Genomic DNA, 20,462 nt, shown 5'->3' on the forward strand with positions numbered 1-20,462 from the left:
ATCAAATGATGCCACTGGGAACGTGAATGTGTTCAAAACTTCTGGGGGATTTTATCATTATAAGCTCCTCTCTTCTTCTTCTTCTTCTTCTTCAACCTATTGCAACACTAAAGTTGTAATCCTAATTCCTAATCCATGCTGCTGGATCCATCCATCCATCTGCCAGTCTCCACTACCCTGGAGAAGTACATCAGTGAAGGGTTTCAGAGGAATACAGGGGTGGATTTGAGAACTATGATATGTTTGCTTTGTTGACTGTTGTGAGCTACCTCAGGCATCTGTGAGAACAGTGTAAGCAGGAACAGCTGCGATGCCGCCCTCCAAACAGCGGCGCTGCTGCCCCTTACAAGGACAGGGCAGGGGTGGGGCGCAGTGCCAGCGAGGTCAGAGCTGCACAGGTGGGCTGGCAGAAGCGCTGGATTGGCTCCACTAGTGCACCTGCCCATCCCTGCATCATCCAGGTAAGAGGAAACAATACTGTCGTCTAGATTGCTACACAGCTACACACCACCATGTTTGGCCGCTCCTGAGTATAAATACAGTAAAAATAAATAGTACAAAATCCATAAGACATAAATAATTGGGATTGATAAATCAGTAGAGCCTGAGACTCTTAATCTCAGGACCATGGGTTCGAACCCTACACGTTGGGCAAAAAATCCATGCATTAATGCCAGGGGTGGACTAGATCAGTGTTTTTCAACCTTTTTTGGGCAAAGGCACACTTGTTTCATGAAAAAAATCACGAGGCACACCACCATTAGAAAATGTTAAAAAAATTTAACTCTGTGCCTATATTGACTATATATAAAGTAATTCTCTTGAATAGGAATCAAATAAACACAAAGAAAGTATTTTATAATTACTTTATTATGAAATAGTAAGTAAACAGAAATATGAAAAATTATAAAATACTTTATTCAGTGTGCAACCAGGGCCTGTTTGGCTGAACACAAAGCTGATATTCTGGCTGGAATTTTTCCCAAGGCACACCAGGCAACATCTCGCGGCACACTAGTGTGCCGCGGAACAGTGGTTGAAAAACACTGGACTAGATGACCCTTGTGACCCCTTCCTGCTCTACAATTCTTTGATTCTATGTTACTGTCGGCATTATCTCTGCCCCCCCCCCCCATTTTAGTAACAATGACTGAGAATTTTAGGGGGGGGAATTGTGGCCTCCTTGAATGCTCCCCAAAAGAAACAAACCATCCACTGTAGTACAGGCAAGAGGCATCTAACTGGCCTCATCCAGCTCTTCTGAGAATGGCTCTTCTTTTGTTCTCAACAAGTTTGCCAATATTGCCATCAAGTCCTTAAAAAACCTGGGGGGCTTCCCATTTAAGTCAATAACTATTGTGATATAAATGGATTTGTGCTTCTGTGTATAGTTAAAACTCAGACTCAGAATATGCAAGTTATTCTAATGTGCTCTAATAATTTAAAATAGTAAAGAAAATATGGGTGCAATATACAACATTTATTGGAATCCACCTTGTGAAACCCAAAGCTGGCATTTGCAGATTAGGCTGAACATGCAATGCCAAAATGTGGGAGGTGGCAGAGGCAGTATTGAAAAAGAAATCACACATTTCCCACTGTAGACTTGAACTAGCCTTTTTTCCATATTCAGCCTTCCCACTATAGTATGATGATACTTGTAACGCATATATGCCTGTTACTTTAGGACTCACTTTCTACATTCTTAATTAATGTTCTTTACTAACAGATTAACAAGTATAGCCATAGAATATATAATATGGTGGCTGAAAAATTACTATTTTTATCTTGGGAAGAATTAAGTAACAAAGTATAGCTTAATTTCCTAAAACATCTGAAACAGATTTTTCTTTTGCAAGAAAAGTGAATGATACCATTCAGTGAACAGATGTTACACTCATTAATCCAATTTATATAGAACCTCTTCTCTCAAACAATATTCATCTGGACAGTCACAGAAAAGATGACATCCAAATAGTTTTCCAGCAAAAACACAAGGAAAAACCAAAACTAATTTAAACTACCATGCTTGCAACAAAACAAAACAAAAAGCATTTCAATGGAATTTTGGTGAAAATGGCCAAATTTCAATGGATGAATGAACACAGAATAATTGAATGAGCACTGATGGAATTGATGCTACACAGCTGATAAGGCTTGGTTGCTATTTTTCCATCAACAGAAAGATTTACTGTACTATACTATACTATACTATACTATCCTATACTATAGGGACGCGGGTGGTGCTGTGGTCTAAACCACTGAGCCTAGGGCTTGCCGATCAGAAGGTTGGTGGTTCGAATCCCTGCAACATGAGCTCCCATTGCTCGGTCCCAGCTCCTGCCAAACTTAGCAGTTCGAAAGCACGTCAAAGTGCAAGTAGATAAATAGGTACCGCTCCGGCGAGAAGGTAAACTGCGTTTCCATGCACTTCTCTGGTTTCGCCAAAAGCGGCTCAGTCATGCTGGCCACATGACCTGGAAAAACTGTCTGCAGACAAACGCTGGCTTCCTCGGCCAGTAAAGCGAGATGAGCGCTGCAACCCCAGTCATTTGCGACTGGACTTAACTGTCATACTATACTATACTATATACATGCATATATTAACATACATGTGCATACACTGTTAATATACAGTATATGTGTTTTCCATTGCAGCCAATAGCTGGATCCTAACACAGTTTGGCATCAAATCTAAATGTAATGATATATAATGCAATCTTAAGTTGATATTGGAGGCAGGTATATTGACTCAAGTTATTAAAGCTATAGTGAAATTTTGTACACATGCAATGATGGATCTAAGAGAGTTCAGTGACATTTAAAAAGATGCAATCTCTGATTGGTAGAATGGTGAAAATTGGCATTTATTAGCTAGGATCATCACTGGAGGAGAAGGAAACAGACTGCTCTCCATGCTCTCCAAGATCTCAGTCAGACACATTTCCCAGTTTCCCATTTCATTTAACTGGAAATGCTAGAGGTTTAACATACAGGATGCCACGAGAAACAGGCCCCCTGCTTGCTGCTATCTGTATACTAATAGGTTCCAAACTGCATAGCTATCCATGAGTCATTCCAGAACCTGCATGGCTTATGCAGTTAACTACTTCCCTATTTTGTCTGCAGGAACCAATCTCAACATGCTCAAAGCTCACTGAAGAGTTTATAAGAGACTTGAAGGGTCTCTGACTAACATTACAGCAAAGTGCGAAATTTAATCCATACATGGTAGTTATTAGAAACTGACTTGCTACATTTTTCCATAGAATTTATAAGTAAAAAGTATACTTTGCTATTTGCTCTTTAAGTGCATTGCATTGTATATCCTTTGCTGTAAGGAACATAGCACAATGAGCTTATGAAAATATACAATATATAAAAGGCAACCCAAAACCTTTTATTTAAAATCACTCATGCCAGGGACGGAAAAACCAGCCATTTTGTTTTCTTCCCTGTTTTTTTTTTTCTCAGTTCTTTAGTCAGTTCATCCCATCACTATATCAGTTTGTGATTTTATTTAAAATGTATGTATTAAAAATCCACATAAATTTTTGTGCATATCTCTAATAATGTATTAAGCAAAACTGACTGCATTATTTTCACTAATTTTGAGTGCAAAATCAAAAATATGCTTTTTTGGGTGGGAGAACTGTATGGCAAAATTCAGAGAGGGACAGCTGTGTTTTGGTTTGTGCATTGGTTAAGGGACTGCAAATGAGGTAGGTTCACGTGAAATGCTAACTGAACAAATTTCTCCTTCGTTCCATGCCTATAAAAGGAACTTTAAAGGACATAAAACACTTGAGGACTTCAACAAATGAATCTTACTTTTTTCTCCTTGTTGTATTTGTCAAAAATCTCCTGCGCTTTTTCTTCACCGCCATCGGTAAATAACATTATAATCTTGTTGCAGTTAGCTCTGAAGACACTGTGGCTGTGCTGGAAGAGATAAAGACAGGCATATTTATTTATTTCACAAAATTTAAATGCCATTTGACTGTAATAAAACCTCAAAGTGGTTTGCAAAATGATTCCAGTTATGATGCATCAAACAAAATAACGAAATGTTCAGTGGTGTAATGCAGCCCTCAGAAACAAAATTCTAGAGGGGGCTTTTCCATGTATTGCATCTTCCACATTGTTAGGTATACAAATGGGCATGTGAAACAAGCACTTCATTATTCTTATGTGATTTATACATACACCAGCCAACATTTTTGCCAAATTGTTTGGGGGTTCTCCTATTTAGAGTGTTTGACTTACTGGCCGTGTACATTGGCTTCCACATGGAAGACTGTGAAGTCGTTCATTTTGAAAGCCCAATGAGGGAAATTTCTTATTTCGAGAGTGGATGAATACTTTGACTGGAAGACATGCTCCCTCCCACTCTTGGAATCCACACACCTCATGGCGGAAATAGCTGTCCTGACCTCCATTCTAATCATGTACATATTGGGTTGGATCCAACTTAGCCATAATGGACCCAGTGTAATGGATGACTATGATAATTATGAGTGACTAAATTAAGTTCCACTGGTTTAAGTGAATCTCCTCTAAATATAATGAAGTCTGGCTCCAATACAGTGCCTATCCACATAATTTAGTGGCTATTCGATGGGGCAGACCAGTAGCAATAGCAGCCAGCTATTGGTAGAGTTGCTCACCTGGCTTCTCAATGCAGAAATCACTGCTGGTAACTGAGGAGGAGGCTTGCAGCAATGAGGAGATCAGTGCAGTCACTTGCAACAACAGAGCCAATCAGATGCTTCCAGTACTGTACCTGCAGTGAACCAACCTCCCTGCTGCCCCCTCTCTCCCTCTTGGTTATAACCAGGAATCCCCACACTGGGAAGCCAGGTGAGAAACACCACCCCACCCCACCAGCCACTACTACCAGGGTGATCCAGCTGAAACCTCAGTTCAGCCATGAAGATGACTGGGTAACCCTGGGTGAGTCGCTCGCTTTCAGTCGAACATACTTCACAGAGTTGTTGTGAGGGTAAAAGTGGGGGGATGCCAGCCATAGAGGAAGGGACAAAAATGTAAATAAATAAAATTGTAATCCAGCTACTTATTGATTAACCAGTGAAATGACTATCAATTTATTACTATCAAGAAAAATATTAAATTCTACTTCTGAATTAAGAACTTATGCTTAGTTACCAATATGTCTGCTATTTAAGATTTTCCATTAAAATCAGGGGTAGGGAACTATGGCCTCCAGATGTTGCTGGACTTCTATCCCCACCAGTCCTGACCACTGGGCTTGGCAGCTGGGCTGATGGGAGCTGGACTCTAGTGACGCCTGGAGCACCCCAGGTTCCCCATCCTTGATTTAAGTGTCACTTTACCAAATAAATGTGAATAAAGAAACCCCAACCCTTTATATTAAGAATGCTAGCACAATGGTTCTGTTTCGGAAATAAAACATTCATGCAGAAATAAAAAATGCATGGAGGTTCCAACTTGCAATATATTACTTCGGACGTCTGATAATATAAAATAAATAGAAGGGGGGAATCGCTTCCTAAATATTGTAAAACAGCCACTGTAACATTGCTTTATTATAGATTCTGCAATGACATCGACTATGCTGCATAAACCCATAAAAGGGGGACTTGTCCTGCAAATCACATTGATTTGAGTAAATTTTAGGCTGTCATTTATGGAGGCATCACCTTTCTGGGGACATAAGAACATGGCTAGGTTCATTTACAATATATTTAAGTAGTATTTTGAATGTGACTTACCGATCAAGTAATCAGCACATGTAATATGATTTACTAAGTGTGTATTGGCCCTGTACTTTACTGTTGGACCGACTGTAGACATAGGCTTCTATTCCTGCATAGTTCAAAGCTGACCCACAACAGTTTATTAATATGAAATTACTGGAAGATCCAACACTAGATTTCTGTTTTCCCTATAAACTGTTCAGGAATAATGAGTAGCTATATATCTCTTCCTGGGCAGATGTTACTGAGAAGGGTGTCCCTTTCAGAAGTAGCATGATTGCCTTGCATCTTTACTCAACGCAAGAGAAAATGGGAAAACTGCAACTTTTCCTTTCCTCTTGTGGACAATAGCAATAATTTATTCCCCATGTAGGAACCAAAGTGCTGAGTACTTAACGGCTCAAGTGAGAGTAATGCAGTTTTAAAAGAGAGGTGCTTAAGCACATCCTAAGAAAATAATTTGAAATGTCAACTTAAATCCTGTGAACTGTAGCCTGGTACACATCTCTAATGCATGGAGAAATTGCTATTGATTCTGAACAAGAAAATTCTGTTGAAGCACTTGATACTTTATAAAATTATCTTATTTAAAATTACAACAGGCTTACAAAGTGACTGGGGGGGGGGGAATGTCCTCCTCCAGTTATCACCGCAAAAATTAAATTGAACTGTCAAAGCAAAAGTTTTATTATTCCAAAAGAGGTTTTCTTTGTCAATGTGTGGAGGAACAGTAGGTAGCAAAATGACTCACAAACAACCTTATTCCTTACCCTTTTAATGGCTTTATTAAAAAATACTTATTTTAACTCTGCTATATATTTTGAAAGCAATTTTCTCCTAGATGAGAAGAAAATAACTCTTTTAACACATTAGGATGACTACTAAAAATAACTGCCAGCTGCAGTGTTTTGCATTTATGTTTAATGCAGGCATTTAGGATTATTTAAAACAATTTGGTTATCGGAGGCAATGGAAAGGGCTGTATTGCTTTGCTTAAATCATAAACGTACATGTGGACGCCACCATTTGTCTTGCTCTTGTTAAGGTTGGTAACACTTATTATATCATCAAGGGCACTTGCTTTCATTTTTCCAGACCGTACAGCACTCCCTATTAGGGAGCCTTGAAACTGACCAGAGTTATTTTCCTGTATGTTTCCTCCCCTCTTTTTAATTAACAGCTACACATGCTTATCGTTCACATATTATCTTAATTCTCACTAATGTCCCTGCAAAACTATTCATGCATATTCCTACAGAACATTTTGTGGGACAAAGCCCATGCATGGACATCCCTACTGGCGCAAGCTGTTCTTGCTCCCTTGGTTCCTGCTTACATAAGCTCCTTCTGCTTCTTTATTGCTTTGAAGCAGCTGTACTTAGTGTTAACAACAAATACATCTTGGGGCTAATCCATCATCACTTTTGAACTTAATTCTCCTGCCTCTTCATCTCCATTATTTCCTAACTCTCCAAATTGTGCTCAGGAAAGTTACAAAGCGCTAAGAACAGAAAATGAGCCCTCCTCGCCCCCGCCCAGGTTCTCGACATTCACGGGCCTCTCACAGTGATGAAGCCTCATCTAATGGAACGACAGCAGCTTAAAAGGGCTGTGAATGGCCTCTGTAAATAGATCAGGTTGCTTTTTTCTGATCCCTCCTCCAATCACTGCAGCTGCAGAAATGTCATTATAGCCAGCAACATCACATCAGCCCACATACTGATAGAAAAGTGGGAAGGAGAGATAGTGTTTGGGGAAGGTAGGCAAATTACCTTCATTTAAATGTAATTTTTCTTACTAAGATTCTCATTCTTCACACACACACACACCCCACACCCGGTTAAGCCTATTTATGTTGTCTTGTACTTATTGAAAGAGAAGCACAAACAGAAAGAACCTCCCTACAACACAGAAAAAATGGGGAGCCACTGTAGATAGCTTCACACTTTACACAACAATTTAAAGTGTTTTGAGTTTGCTATGGATACGCATGAAATACAGTGAGATATATTGCATAGCAAATGTGTAAGTGCGAAAGAGAGAGGTTTGTTCAAGACTCAGAGGTGCATTTATTTTTTGGCTTAATAACATTTGTGTTTTTTATATCATTCACACTTCCCATTTGCTTCAGAAAAAGAAACCAGATTACCTAAGGAAACTATGGGCTGGAAACAGAGGGATTCCTCTGCTAGGATACATCTGTTAGCAAAATACCATCAAGGGGAAAAGGGGGGAAACTCTTGTTCAGCAATAGCAATGCATTCTGTCCGCATAGTACAACTGTATGAACTTCATATGAACCACATGAAGGGAGCAGATTGCTCACACTTACATTCAGCAGCTGTTCAAAGGCGTAACTAAAGCCTTTCTTATAATCGGTGATCCCTTTCGCTGAGATTTTATTGACGGCTTCTTTCAGCTTCTTCTTATTTCTCACGTTAGCTTGTACAAGGTGGTTGAAGCAACTGACATTCTGAGCATTTTCATTGAACTAAAAAAAAGGAAAAAGAGCAAAGGAAAAACTGCTCAATAAAGTGCATATAAAGGGTATACTGTAGGGCTGTTAACTTCCAGGATGCATTCAGAATGGATATGGTGATGATGAGAAACGTCACACACAAAGTTGTCTATCTCTCCATCAACTGTGTCCTTTGGAAGGATTCAAAAATCTGCTTACATTCGTGTAAATACATTAGCCCAATAGGATTTTGGAATCCACCCCACCCCCCTTTGAGCTGACCAAAAACGACCACATCCCAAACTACTTTTGAATTCTTGAATCAAAGTTGGCAACTTTCCAAATGACTTCTTGAGATCATGTATACATGGTGCTGTAACATGTAATATAACTTACCAAAATATGCCACATCGCAAACTGCTAGTAAAATGGCCCAACTTCAGAAGCCGTTTGCCATGCAGCATGGGAGGAACCCCCAGGGAAAGAAGGCTAAGAGTCCGGGGATTGGTGGTGGGACAGTGGTGAGTGGCCAGAGGGAGAAGAGAGAGCAGACTAGGAAGAGGAGTCAGAAACAGAAGAGGTAACAGGGTTTAGTGAGCAGGAAGACACTGTGGCAGAGAACAGACCAGAAGCAGAAGCAGAAGAGGAAGGAGGGGGGAAAGAGGCAGAGATGAGGCAGGCTGCTGAAGAAGCCAGGGGGTCTCTCCCTCCTGCTGTGACCAACTCCCCTCCTCTCTAGTCTCCCAGAACCAGGAGAGGTATGAAGAAGGCAGGACAAAGACAGATAAGGTGACAAAGTCTCGGATTGCTTGGGAAGGACATGGGGAAGGAGGAGGCTTAGGGAACTGTGGGAAGGCGGGGAACTTCAGTCCTCACAACTGCCTTATTGGGACAAGATCTAGAGTTGCTGTGCTCACTAGGCTTGAGCTGTTTTGTTCTCTGAATAAAGAGTTAACTTCACTGACACCTTGTGGGTTATTCCTGACCTGCTCTTGACAATGTGTGTTGCTGTCTGAAAACATTAAATCCTCCTTAGGCTCAGTGAACTAGTTGCACAGTTCTTTGGATTCAAGTGTCAATAAATCAACCATAATTCAACCAGTGTGTGTGTGTGTGTGTGTGTCAGACAGAGACACACAGAGAGAAATCTTTTCAATGTAGAAGAAGTTGTGCTGGGTTATAACTAAATGCAAACATCACCCAGCATTCTGGAATATGCTGATTGACATTCCTGGTGAAGATGACAAAACAAGCCTGGTTTTCTAATAGATAAAACAATCAGGTTAACATTATCCCCCAAGGATGAGTTACACAGTGGATATTTCCAAGGTCCTGAAGGTCAGGAAATGATTGACAGCTATGGCTGTAAGGAAGAAACATAATTCAGGGTTATATTTAATTAATGTGAACTGCAACACACACACACACACACACACACACACACACACACACACACACCCCTTAGCTCACAGGAGTACTTCAAGTGTAAAAGCCTCTGGCCTGCCCTGGAAACTGTCCAGTCCTCCCTCTAATAGCAATAATATCACAACTAACATAATTTGCTGCCCAAGCCATGCCAACAATATGCCATCCACACAAACATTTCAGAGTTTGGAGTCTGCTTCACTTGAACTCTACATTAACAGAACAAATTCACCCCCAATTCCTAGTTTATGACCATAAAAGGAACTTTAAAGGACATAAAAAAACTTAGGGACTCCAATAAGTGAAACTTACTTCCCCCCCCCTCTTTGTATTTGTCCAAAATCTGTGCTTTTTCTTCACCGCTGTTGGCATTATAATCTGTGGAATGGTCTCCCCTGAGAGGCTTGCCTGGAGCCTTGGCTACGTATCTTTAGGCGCCAGGCAAAAACACTCCTCTTCTCCCGGACCTTTGGCTAATTAAGTGATCTGTGGCCTGTTAACAGGGAGGCAGTATTGTTTTTGTTTGTTACTATGTTATGTATTTGGGGAGTTTTATATTGTAAACTACCTGTGATCCTCGGATGAAGGGCGGTATAGAAATTTGATAAATACATCATCCTCATCCTCTTCCATTGCTTTGTCGCTCTGTGTGCTGGCAGGGTGGCGCAGGCACAGATGCACTGCTGTCTCTGCTCCCCAATGCCACGCATCCCTACCAGTCCCTGAGAAGGAGCAGGGGAGGGGCAAGCCAACAGGGAGCTTGGCGTGGTGCCAGTTCAGCACTGAAAACATTGGACTGACTCCACAGCTGTGCTTGCGCTGTATCAAGCTCCTTGCTGCCTTGCTCCCTCCAGCAAGTAACCACCAGCAATGCGCAGAATTGGGAAGCCATTACTGCACACAGGGAGGCTGGTCCATTAGGGTTCATGAGGCACTGCGCCACCAAGCTCAAGCTGCCCTCTACCAGCTTGCCTTCTTACTTACAGTCCAGGACTGCCTTTCCATTTCCACGGCCTTATTTTCAGTTTTGCCCTTGAAGAATTGGTTGGCTCTGCCTCTCATTGACTCCAGCTCAGCCTGTCATTGGCCTTCCCCACATTCTACCCTCCTAGTCCCAATGGACACCAACCACCATTGATGATAAGAGAAAGGACTACCTGGTGCATGGTAGAAGGGTGACCTTTGGTCTGAACCTGGTGGTGTATGTTGAGTAGCTGGAAGCCCCCTTCAGGTGTGTTCCATGCGACCCACAACCATATGGTGAAAGAGAGTGGCAGCTGCACCCCTCGGCCCTGTTACCCAGTCACAGCGTTGATGGTCTTCCATTCCACATTGAGGAGAAAGGTGCTTGTTCTACACATTGTGGGTGACCCTCCCTCCCATGATTTAGAGCCCTATGTGGAGCAGGTCCCTCTCCTCAGGTGGCTCCCCAATGTGTAGGTGGTGCGGCCATGACAGTCATGGAGGAATCACTGGGAGAATGGAATCACTCCATTCTCTTCCTCCATGAGATTATGACTGCATAGGGGAGAATGACTGTGTCTTTGTGGGTCCAAGGAAAACATACAGAACCTTTCAGCCTGGTTAGAAATAAGCTCACCAGCCACATATTCATAAACTATCACAACGCACTGCTCTATCCTGTATTTTATTATATCTCGAATAATAAAATACTGCAGCCTGCCCCGGGACCTTATGGTGAAGGTTAATCACCAACACCACTGTCTTCACCATCCACCCCAATCCTTACTCATTCAGAACTACATACTAAGAGATGTGTTAAAACTTATTTACCACAACTTTTCTCTACAGAGCAAAATATGACATACATGGATTGATGGAATCCTGTGATACTGATAGGGGGAGAGATTCAGATTTGCCCATAGCCACTCAAAATCTCCAAGTTAGAACACAAACACATGCCTCCTTGATTCATGGCCAGCACTCTATTCTTTACACCTGTTACTGTGTACTGCGTCATTAAACAACATCATTCAACAACATTTTTCTCACCACCAAATAATGCCGCTTGCGACGAAGCTATTTAACCGCTATAGCACACACAAAGTATAATACCACACAGCCTTACAGAAGCTGTCTGTCAATAAACATAGTTTTCTAATAAAACTAATAACGCATTCAGACAAGAAACTGGCCAGCTTTACATTAGTGATCCAGCCAATAATCTCTATGTATAAGATGTTACTGAAGTAACAAATGAGATGCTGTTATTGATTTTGTTCCTTCTCATATGGAGATCTTCTTTAAACTGAGTTATTCACATATATCAAGGCAATTTGGGAGAGAGGGGGCCTTAATGCTCTAGTGCTACACAACCTTTATTAGAGAAAACACGATAAAATTCAATTAATAAATTAGTATTTGCCCATTAGCCCTATGATACATGCAGAATCGCTGCTTTTCTAGATTCAGACACTAGGTGGCAATATAGTGAAATAAGTATGATATCCCAAAGCACTGCTCTAAGGGAACATTTTTATTTCCTTTTTATTTAGGGTGTATTTTGAATGACTTGGGATCATCTAGACTCAGTCCCAGATCCTATTTCCCAGTAATAGGGGAAGGAATAATAATACAATGGTGCATTTGATCATGTGTAGACGACAAAGAAAGCAGACAGGACAATATCTGAGATTAGAGAAACAAAATAAATAAATAAAAATCCTCCCAGTAGCACCTTAGAGACTAACTAAGTTTGTTATTGGTATGAGCTTTCGTGTGCATGCACACTTCTTCAGATACACTTCTTGAGATTAGGAGGCAAGGCCTCTAGGTTTCCACTGTAGGACTTTGCCCCATTTATGTTACCTGGACTGTTGTGTTTGGTCCCACACATGCCATTCCTGGTAATCTTCTGCCCACATGAATCAGACCATGTAGTGAGCAACCCCATCCAATGCGGGTCTGGGCCACTGCTACCATAATGCATAACCATAAAGGAGATTCAACAAACAAATGTCTCGTGTCTGCAATGTAGTGGGGATGCACAAAACACAACCCTTTTGATCTCTCGATCTCCCAATAGTGATTTTTTTATTTTATTTTTTGTTAAGTAAGTTGTTCCAATAGCAGCCTCTAATGATAGGCTTAACAATACTTAACAATACCAATTAATGCAATTGTTAATGCTAGTTATTCCAATGTCAAATTACAGAATTTAATCAAACTGGCCTCCCCATGTGCTAGATTTGATGACTTCAGTCTTCTAAATTTTTCCATTCCATTCCATTTGGATATAACAATCCCTTATATAATAGCTACAATCTTTTGATTTCATTTGTGTTGGTATATTAGGTGATCTATAAAGTTTATTTCCTGCATGTGACAGTTTTTCCCCATGGTGTTTTCTCATACATATGTTATGTTATATCCGTGGTCCCCAATGTGGGGCACACGCCCCACAGGGGGGCAATTTGATTTTTAAAGGGGGCAATTCGAGAATGAGTTAGACCAAGTTAATGGCCTTTTAGGCTTCCTCCACATGAATAGGAGTTCACTTTTTGAATGATAAGAATTATATGTCATGGGGGGGGGGGGCATCAGGATTTTAGAGATGCTTAGGCGGGGCATGGCCAAAACAGGTTGGGAACTACTGTGTTATATCCTTCATTCCTATAACTGTTGATGGCTCCCACCATGCCTTGGGAGAAGCGGTTATCACAGAGTTTTAAGTCACTGCATTACTTCGTCCCATGATTTGGCTTCCAGTAAACAAGCCATCTTCACCATTTTTCCAGCCTAGGAAGAATGGTCTGAATCCAGATTGCAGAAAGTTAACCCAAAAGCTTCTATTCCTGCAGCTGGTAGACTCCTTTCCTCCCTGCCACTGACTTATGGCCAATTGTCCTTATCTCAAACACATTCCTTTGTGGATAATGGAGGTTAGGAAGAACTTTGCTCCATATTTTCAAAGCGTAGCATTTCCCCCCCCCTTTTCCCTCTCAGTTTCTTTCTCTCTCACACACAGGTCAAGTTTTGTCAGCTTCCATATTTATATTCCAATTTCTTCCCTCCTCACTTGTACAGATTAAAAAAACTAAAACACTTGCATTCCAGGGAGGGATGCCGTATCATAAATGCAGAGAAAAACTTTGATATAAGCAAACCGTGGGCTCCCCTCCCCCCATCGTCTCTTTCACCGAATGAAATCCCCTCTCAATCCAAACCTTTTAAATCCTTGTAGCTGGGTTCGTTTTTGCAGTTTCTTATCTCATCATCTTTAGTACGTGCCTGTACTTTACTCCATTAAAAAAAAAAACAATTAGCAGGGTAACCTGTGCTTCCAGGAACGGGATGGGGGGTTGTGGCAGCCAGAGTGCTCCATACATCCAGTGCCTTTGCCTGCCCTGCCATTCCATGGGGAAGCAAGTGCCAGACCACCAGGCAAACTGCAGGCGAGAGCCAGATTCCTCTCCCAACCAAAGAGGAATGCAGAAAATGCTATTCCCCCATCATTTTCTGTTTATCTCCGTCTGTCTCTCTCCAGGGTGTTGGAAGAGGTGTCTATCCCCTGGCGCACAGGATACAGGAAGCCACAGATAAGAACAGAATAAAAATGAAGGTTTAAATGCAACTAGAAAAGGCAGATATATTTATACCCAGCTGGAAAACGCTGTCATTTTTTTTACAAGTCAAACAAAATACTGCACTAACAGATGTGCAGTACACATTTTGCTGCATTTTATGTTTTTTAAATTAATTTTAATATATTTTAAAATGTATTTTCTTGAAATTTTAGGCATTTGGGGGCATTTGTTGAGCGGCTGTTATGTTATGGTTTAAACATCACCGTGGGGTGTAAGGATCAGTTTGATTCAATTTGAAATAAGCAGTAAAAAAAATAAAAATCCTTGAGCATCTCTATATGCAAAATATTTGCTTGTAATGTTCCTACAGCATCAGGAGAACTGGACACCAGTACAGCCTAACAATCCCATTCTAAAGTCTTCATGGTGCAGAAAATCTAGGGTTTAAGAAGCCATCCAGAATAGCTGAATAAGGGAAGTAAATTTGTGCTTTGGTGTGTAAATGCCTTCCAGCAGATGTCATCGAAACAGGAGGAAATCCTGTCTCTTTAAACTAATTCAAAAGGAGCATATTGCTACATCTCTGGGAAGAAAGAAATCTGAAATTATATTGCCAGCGTGTTGCCAGCCTAATCAGATTTTGCTGCAGCCGAGTTTTCAATCTACCAAGGGTTGTTGCTGTCTTGCTCTTACCGCCTTGGCTAAAGCAGCTCAGTGACCCAGATGTATCCATACATAATAAATGAGCAGTGGTGAAATAGATCTTAATTCCAAGCGGCTTTCCCTTGTAACTAAATCCAGCTTTGCCATTTTCCTTTGTCTGTGCTGTGTGTTCAGTAATAGGATCTCAGGGTTAATTCTTAAAAGGAGCTAAGGCAGAATACTACCAGTATTTCTAAAAGCCTGTATGGACTGAAGCAGCCAGATAATGCTACTATTTGCCAACGTGCCTTTGGAGAACAGAAGGGGAAAGTGTGCCCACTGCAATTCTAACAGGCAATCCAAATCATTGAACCACCATGAAAAAGCACTGCGCTGGATCCAGCCAAGTCGAAAATGGTGGAGGATATTTGGAAGAACGTTCTGCAAAGGGAACTCAGAAAAAACCTTCTGAGACATTTTAGCTCAACTCTAGATCAACCCAGTGGCGGAGCTTCATGCTCCGGCACCGGGGAGTGGAAAGCAGGTGGGGGAGGGGCTGGCGTGCCTCCCGGGGGCGGGGCACGTGTCCTGGGGGCGTGGCACATTGCCTGCAATGGCATTGCGCCCAGTGCAGGCGCGGAAGCAGCCACAATGGCACCCCACCAGGATCGCGCTGCCGGGGGTGGTGCGCTTCCCCCACACTCCTCTTCCTCCGCCAGTGGATCAACCCAGAGAATTGAAGGAGGATCCTTGCCCAAGTAGGTGGGTCAGTGAAGCTAGGAGACAAGGGCTACAACCACAATGCTCTTGTTCCTCTGAAGTGGGTGGTGGAAGAAGGACAGATCTCCTAGGACACACTCCCTGGAGAAAGCAATCTCAACCCATGACATCTATTCCCACCTTGGTGGCTGAAAATTGTGTCCAGAATCCCATCAATGCGAGTTTATAAACCTCTAAAAATAAACTGCATGGAACCCATAGAATCCCTAATGGGATATTAGTCACACACACACACACACACACACACACACACACACACAGGTCTTTACTTTTCCTTTGGAACTCCAAGCCAGCTTGTCAGATTGGAATAGTATCACTCCATGCACAATCAGCCAAACACCGCCTTTCCACAGTATTTTTATATACAGAGAAAAGCAGGCACAGCTGATAGTGACTTCAGGCAATTCTTTGTGGTGGGGAAATAGGAAGAGTGAGCAAGTTGTACTTCCTACATGCCCGGTGCAATGTCTGAAGAGGTACCTGCAGGAGGAGAGATCCAAACTGATTCTTCAGAAAACTGATTCTCCAGAAACTGCACATCTTCCTCATGCAAGCTCAATTTTTAAAGTTACACTAAAGTGCCACAAAATCAGGACTTGTGCCTCCTTTGAATGCTCCCTTGCCAAGTTAGCACCTGAAGCCAACCACAGCAATGCATTTTCACTTTCCCTAAATCACACAAGTTTACACTTCTCCAGAGCAATGCATCTTTATTTCAGGATCCCAAACTGCAAAGGCGACTTCGCATCTTAAACAGACCATGAGCTTAAGACCTTTAATTTGTCAACAGTGCTCTTTCTATGGCGCTGACTCCCCCATCTCCACCAACATCTCCCATGTGCCTTGCAGGCTTAAACGTGGAAGTTCATTTCTCTGGAAACCACAGCCTACCCACAATCATAAACAAATTATACTCTCTCTGTCAACATGAGAAACCAAGTCTCTAAATCATAGCATGCTGGGATTGAATTGCAACCCCTATCATCTACCACTTACAGCTATCAAAGCATATAACTGGATTAGTGGGGAAACAGCTGTATTGCGCACACATTTAAGCTCTTCTAAACAGCAGGCTCCCTTTCGGTAACAAAGCACACCACTTCAGATAGCAGAAATGCAAATTCCATGGGAAATTAGAACATATTAATCCCTGACAGTCTTTACGTGGCTTAAATACCTCCTGCAGCCCTTTCCTCCCTGGAAATAACTTGCAAGGACTCCACAAAAATATAGGACTAAAGTGATTAAAGCCCCTACAACTCCCACCGCAACCCCAACCCCATTCCCTGGGAATTTTGACTAAACCTGGCATGGCTGATTAAATCACCATCACTTACGAAATGAAGGATATGTGAAAATCCCAGCCAGTCAGGTACCGGCACGATCATCCAGGCTATATTTGTTAAGAGGGTGGAATATAAGTAGACTTCATATCTCATTTCTGGTGCATCTTATTATTTAGATTAACTGTTTGCATTATGACCAGGGTGACTCAATGCAAGTACAAATGTCGAATTCCCTCTTTGAAAGGCTGCTACTTGTGATACCCTTTTCGTTAGCAGCTGGGTGGGTGGGTGTGCAAATTGGGTTTCCACATATTAAGTGTTGGGGCTGGTGTTCTGCAGACTGCCCCCATCTCTTAACAATGTCACGTGTATGACATCAGGACATAGAATCATAGAGTTGGAAGATACCACAAGGGCCATCCAGTCCAACCCCCTGCCAAGCAGGAAACACCATCAAAGCATTCCTGACAGATGGCTGTCAAGCCTCTGCTTAAAGACCTCCAAAGAAGGAGACTTCACCACTTTCCTTGGCAGCAAATTCCACTGTCCAACAGCTCTTACTGTCAGGAAGTTCTTCCTAATGTTTAGGTGGAATCTTCTTTCTTGTAGTTTGAATCCATTGCCCTGTGTCCGCTTCTCTGGAGCAGCAGAAAACAACCTTTCTCCCTCCTCTATATGACATCCTTTTATATATTTGAACATGGCTATCATATCACCCCTTAACCTTCTCTTCTCCAGGCTAAACATACCCAGCTCCCTAAGCCGTCAGGCCCTCACAATCTTTTTTCAGAAGTTGGCATCTCTAGTCAGGACGTCTGCAACCTCATAGGTGGGAGCCCTCCTGGCCCCTAACGATGCCTGACCCCTGCCAAGTTGGAAGCTGCAATGATACCACCCCATGGCCATCTGTAGTAGAGGTGCTGCAACACAGCCAAAAGTGGTCTGCCTGCTTCTCGCAAAGCTGCAACGGCAGTACAGAGTGAGAGGCACCTGGGTCCCAATAATGGAGTGCCCAGTTTTAGGCCTATAGAGCACAAAGCATGCAAGCATGTTGGTTGTGAACAGCATAGGCACCTCAAAAACAACACAATACCTGGCAGCTGAGATCAGTCTTCCTGGGCACTGTAGCAAGAAAAAAAGGTCCATTTAAAGACAAGATGTGCCATTCACAAGCAGCACAAGGAACGGGCATTTTGTATTCTGGTTTCTGATTCTATTCCTTACGGTTGCAAAAGAAGATCTGAAAGTATGTGGGCAAACGCCTGGTGAAATTTCTGAAGCTGGGGTGGAGCAAGTTAAGAAACCTGGGCGGGATCAGTAGGAAAGATCATCTTCTGCTTGCCATTTGCTCCACCTACCATATTTAAAAGCCAGGGCAATGCTCTTCTGAAATGCCACGTGTCAATTTTCTACCACACCCACCAGACATAAAAGGTTCTGATCCTATCTCAAGCTTTATCCTGTTTTCTGATCAGCTTCCTCCTTTAGCTCTTAGGCTTACAGTGGGCAGAGGTTCAATGGTGGACCTCGGGGTCTCAAATTTCAGTGGTGCCCTGTATGATGCCAAAATTTGATGATGCCCACTGCTTCTTGCAGTCCATGCTAAATCACAGTTGTGGTGCCCCTGTGGCATCTGTGTGATCGAACTGATGGAGGTTAAATCTGCCTCTGGTCTTCTTAGCAGAGGCATAGGCAAACTCGGCCCTCCAGATGTTTTGGGACTACAACTCCCATCATCCCTGGCTAACAGGACCAGTGGTCAGCGATGATGGGAGTTGTAGTTCCAAAACATCTGGAGGGCCGAGTTTGCCCGTGCCTGTCTTAGCAGTTGTGCTCTGTTTCTGGAGCTTCCGTCTGAAGAGGGCTTCCTAAATTCAACCTTTTATAGTTTGGCAGCTGGATATTCAACAGAAAGAATTGTTTCTGCTGTGCCAATTTTGAGTTCAGCTGATGGTCTTGTTTAAGCTGTTTGGGCTGCTGCATACATTTCTGTGCCCAAAGCAATGAAACTTACTTTTGTTAATGCTGTTTTATTAACATTACTTTTGGTTATAGCAATTAATCAGTTGGGAGGGGAGAGTGGGGAAGCAGTCTGGAAGGCTTTGCCACGTAAATTATATATATGAAGTAAATATGATAACTGAAGGCTGAAGACGTTTGTCTGCTCTTGCATTGGATTATATTTAATTTTCCCCAGTCAAAGCAGCAAAATAAAAATAAAAACTACCCTGCAACCAAAATGACTCAGCCAAAGCTATTCTATTTTAGTTGCAATGGCCTGAAGTGGGCCTCCCGGCACAGTCAAGCTCTGCATTTCCATGTCTTGCTGTGGAAAGGGCGCAGAGAGGGGAGATTTCCACTGAAATCTAGTCATCCATGACTACTCCAATCAAATATCATGTAATATTTATGGAGCTATGCAAGTTTAAAGCTACATATTATGTAAATTAAATTGTCAGCATACAATGTTTTCCAAGCTGTTTATGAGGCGATAGCATCCTATTTAAAGCCATGTGTGTAAAACCACCGTAAAAGCTGCCATGGGTGGCTGGGCCCCTCTCTGTCAGTTTTTATTCCCTCTTGGTTTAATTCTACGAGACAAAAGTATCCCTGAATCCCATAGCTAAGTATTCATGGAAAGAAGCATCTGCCTCAAAGTCAATGATGGAAACACATGTTGATGTACAGCATGTCACATTTTCACTCCATGGAGTCACGTAAAACGTATTCTAAGAGTCGTAAAATTCTACTAGGACAAGGGAGCCAATCTCTTTTCCTCAATGTTCATGAAGAAAAGATCCAGAGAAAGGATCCAGGTAGGTTGCCTTGAAGTATTCATGAAGAAAACCATTCAAAGCAGAAACAGAGCTAGAAATGTTTACAAACAGCAAAAACTGAAGCCATTAATTCTGATTTCTATCATAATTTATTCTTTCTTAAATTCAGTTGTTCACATTTCCACAGCATTCTTTTTTTAAAAAAAAATAAAAAAAAACCTCATGAAAATTAATCAGCATTTGGGTGCAAACTTTTCCTAATAGAAACATTTCCTAATTTTATGTGCAGTTTTTAATATACACATTTTTACAAGCAATTTCCCTTAATATAATGCCTTTTGCATGTTAGTTTTATCGATGTATGCATTTTATGCACACTTTCCTCTAATACAGTGTTTTTCAACCACTGTTCTGCGGCACACTAGTGTGCCGCAAGATGTTGCCTGGTGTGCCGTGGGAAAATTACTTTATATATAGTCAATATAGGCACAGAGTTAAATTTTTAAACATTTTCTAATGGTGGTGTGCCTCGTGATTTTTTTCATGAAACAAGTGTGCCTTTGCCCAAAAAAGGTTGAAAAACACTGCTCTAATATATGCTTTTGGCCATTATTATTTTTCTTTATTAAATTTGTATCCCACCCTACCTCCCAAAGCAGACCAGGGTAGCAAATAAACAAGCGAAGAAACATCTAAAAATAATTCTAACACTGCTCTTCGAGGCACAAACCTGTCTTTTTAATGTTACTCTTAATGCACCATTCTCATTACTAGTTCTATAGTTATATTAATCATCATTAGCATCAAAA

At 41.7% G+C, this 20,462-nt stretch overlaps 1 protein-coding gene across 9 annotated transcripts in view; it reads right to left on the reverse strand.

The window, feature by feature from the left end:
• CACNA2D1 (calcium voltage-gated channel auxiliary subunit alpha2delta 1) overlaps window positions 1–20,462 on the reverse strand; it is a 400,043-nt gene that overhangs the window by 79,390 nt on the left and 300,191 nt on the right. For all 9 annotated transcript variants that reach the window (XM_033162979.1, XM_033162986.1, XM_033162984.1 and 6 more), the window contains exons 12-13: window positions 8,071–8,229; window positions 3,832–3,942 (exon numbers count right to left, since the gene is read on the reverse strand). In XM_033162979.1, the coding sequence (XP_033018870.1) occupies window positions 3,832–3,942; window positions 8,071–8,229 (270 nt within the window). The remainder of the gene's footprint in view (window positions 1–3,831; window positions 3,943–8,070; window positions 8,230–20,462) is intronic.

Source organism: Lacerta agilis, chromosome 10, assembly GCF_009819535.1.
Source record: "Lacerta agilis isolate rLacAgi1 chromosome 10, rLacAgi1.pri, whole genome shotgun sequence".
Classification (NCBI taxonomy): domain Eukaryota; kingdom Metazoa; phylum Chordata; class Lepidosauria; order Squamata; family Lacertidae; genus Lacerta; species Lacerta agilis.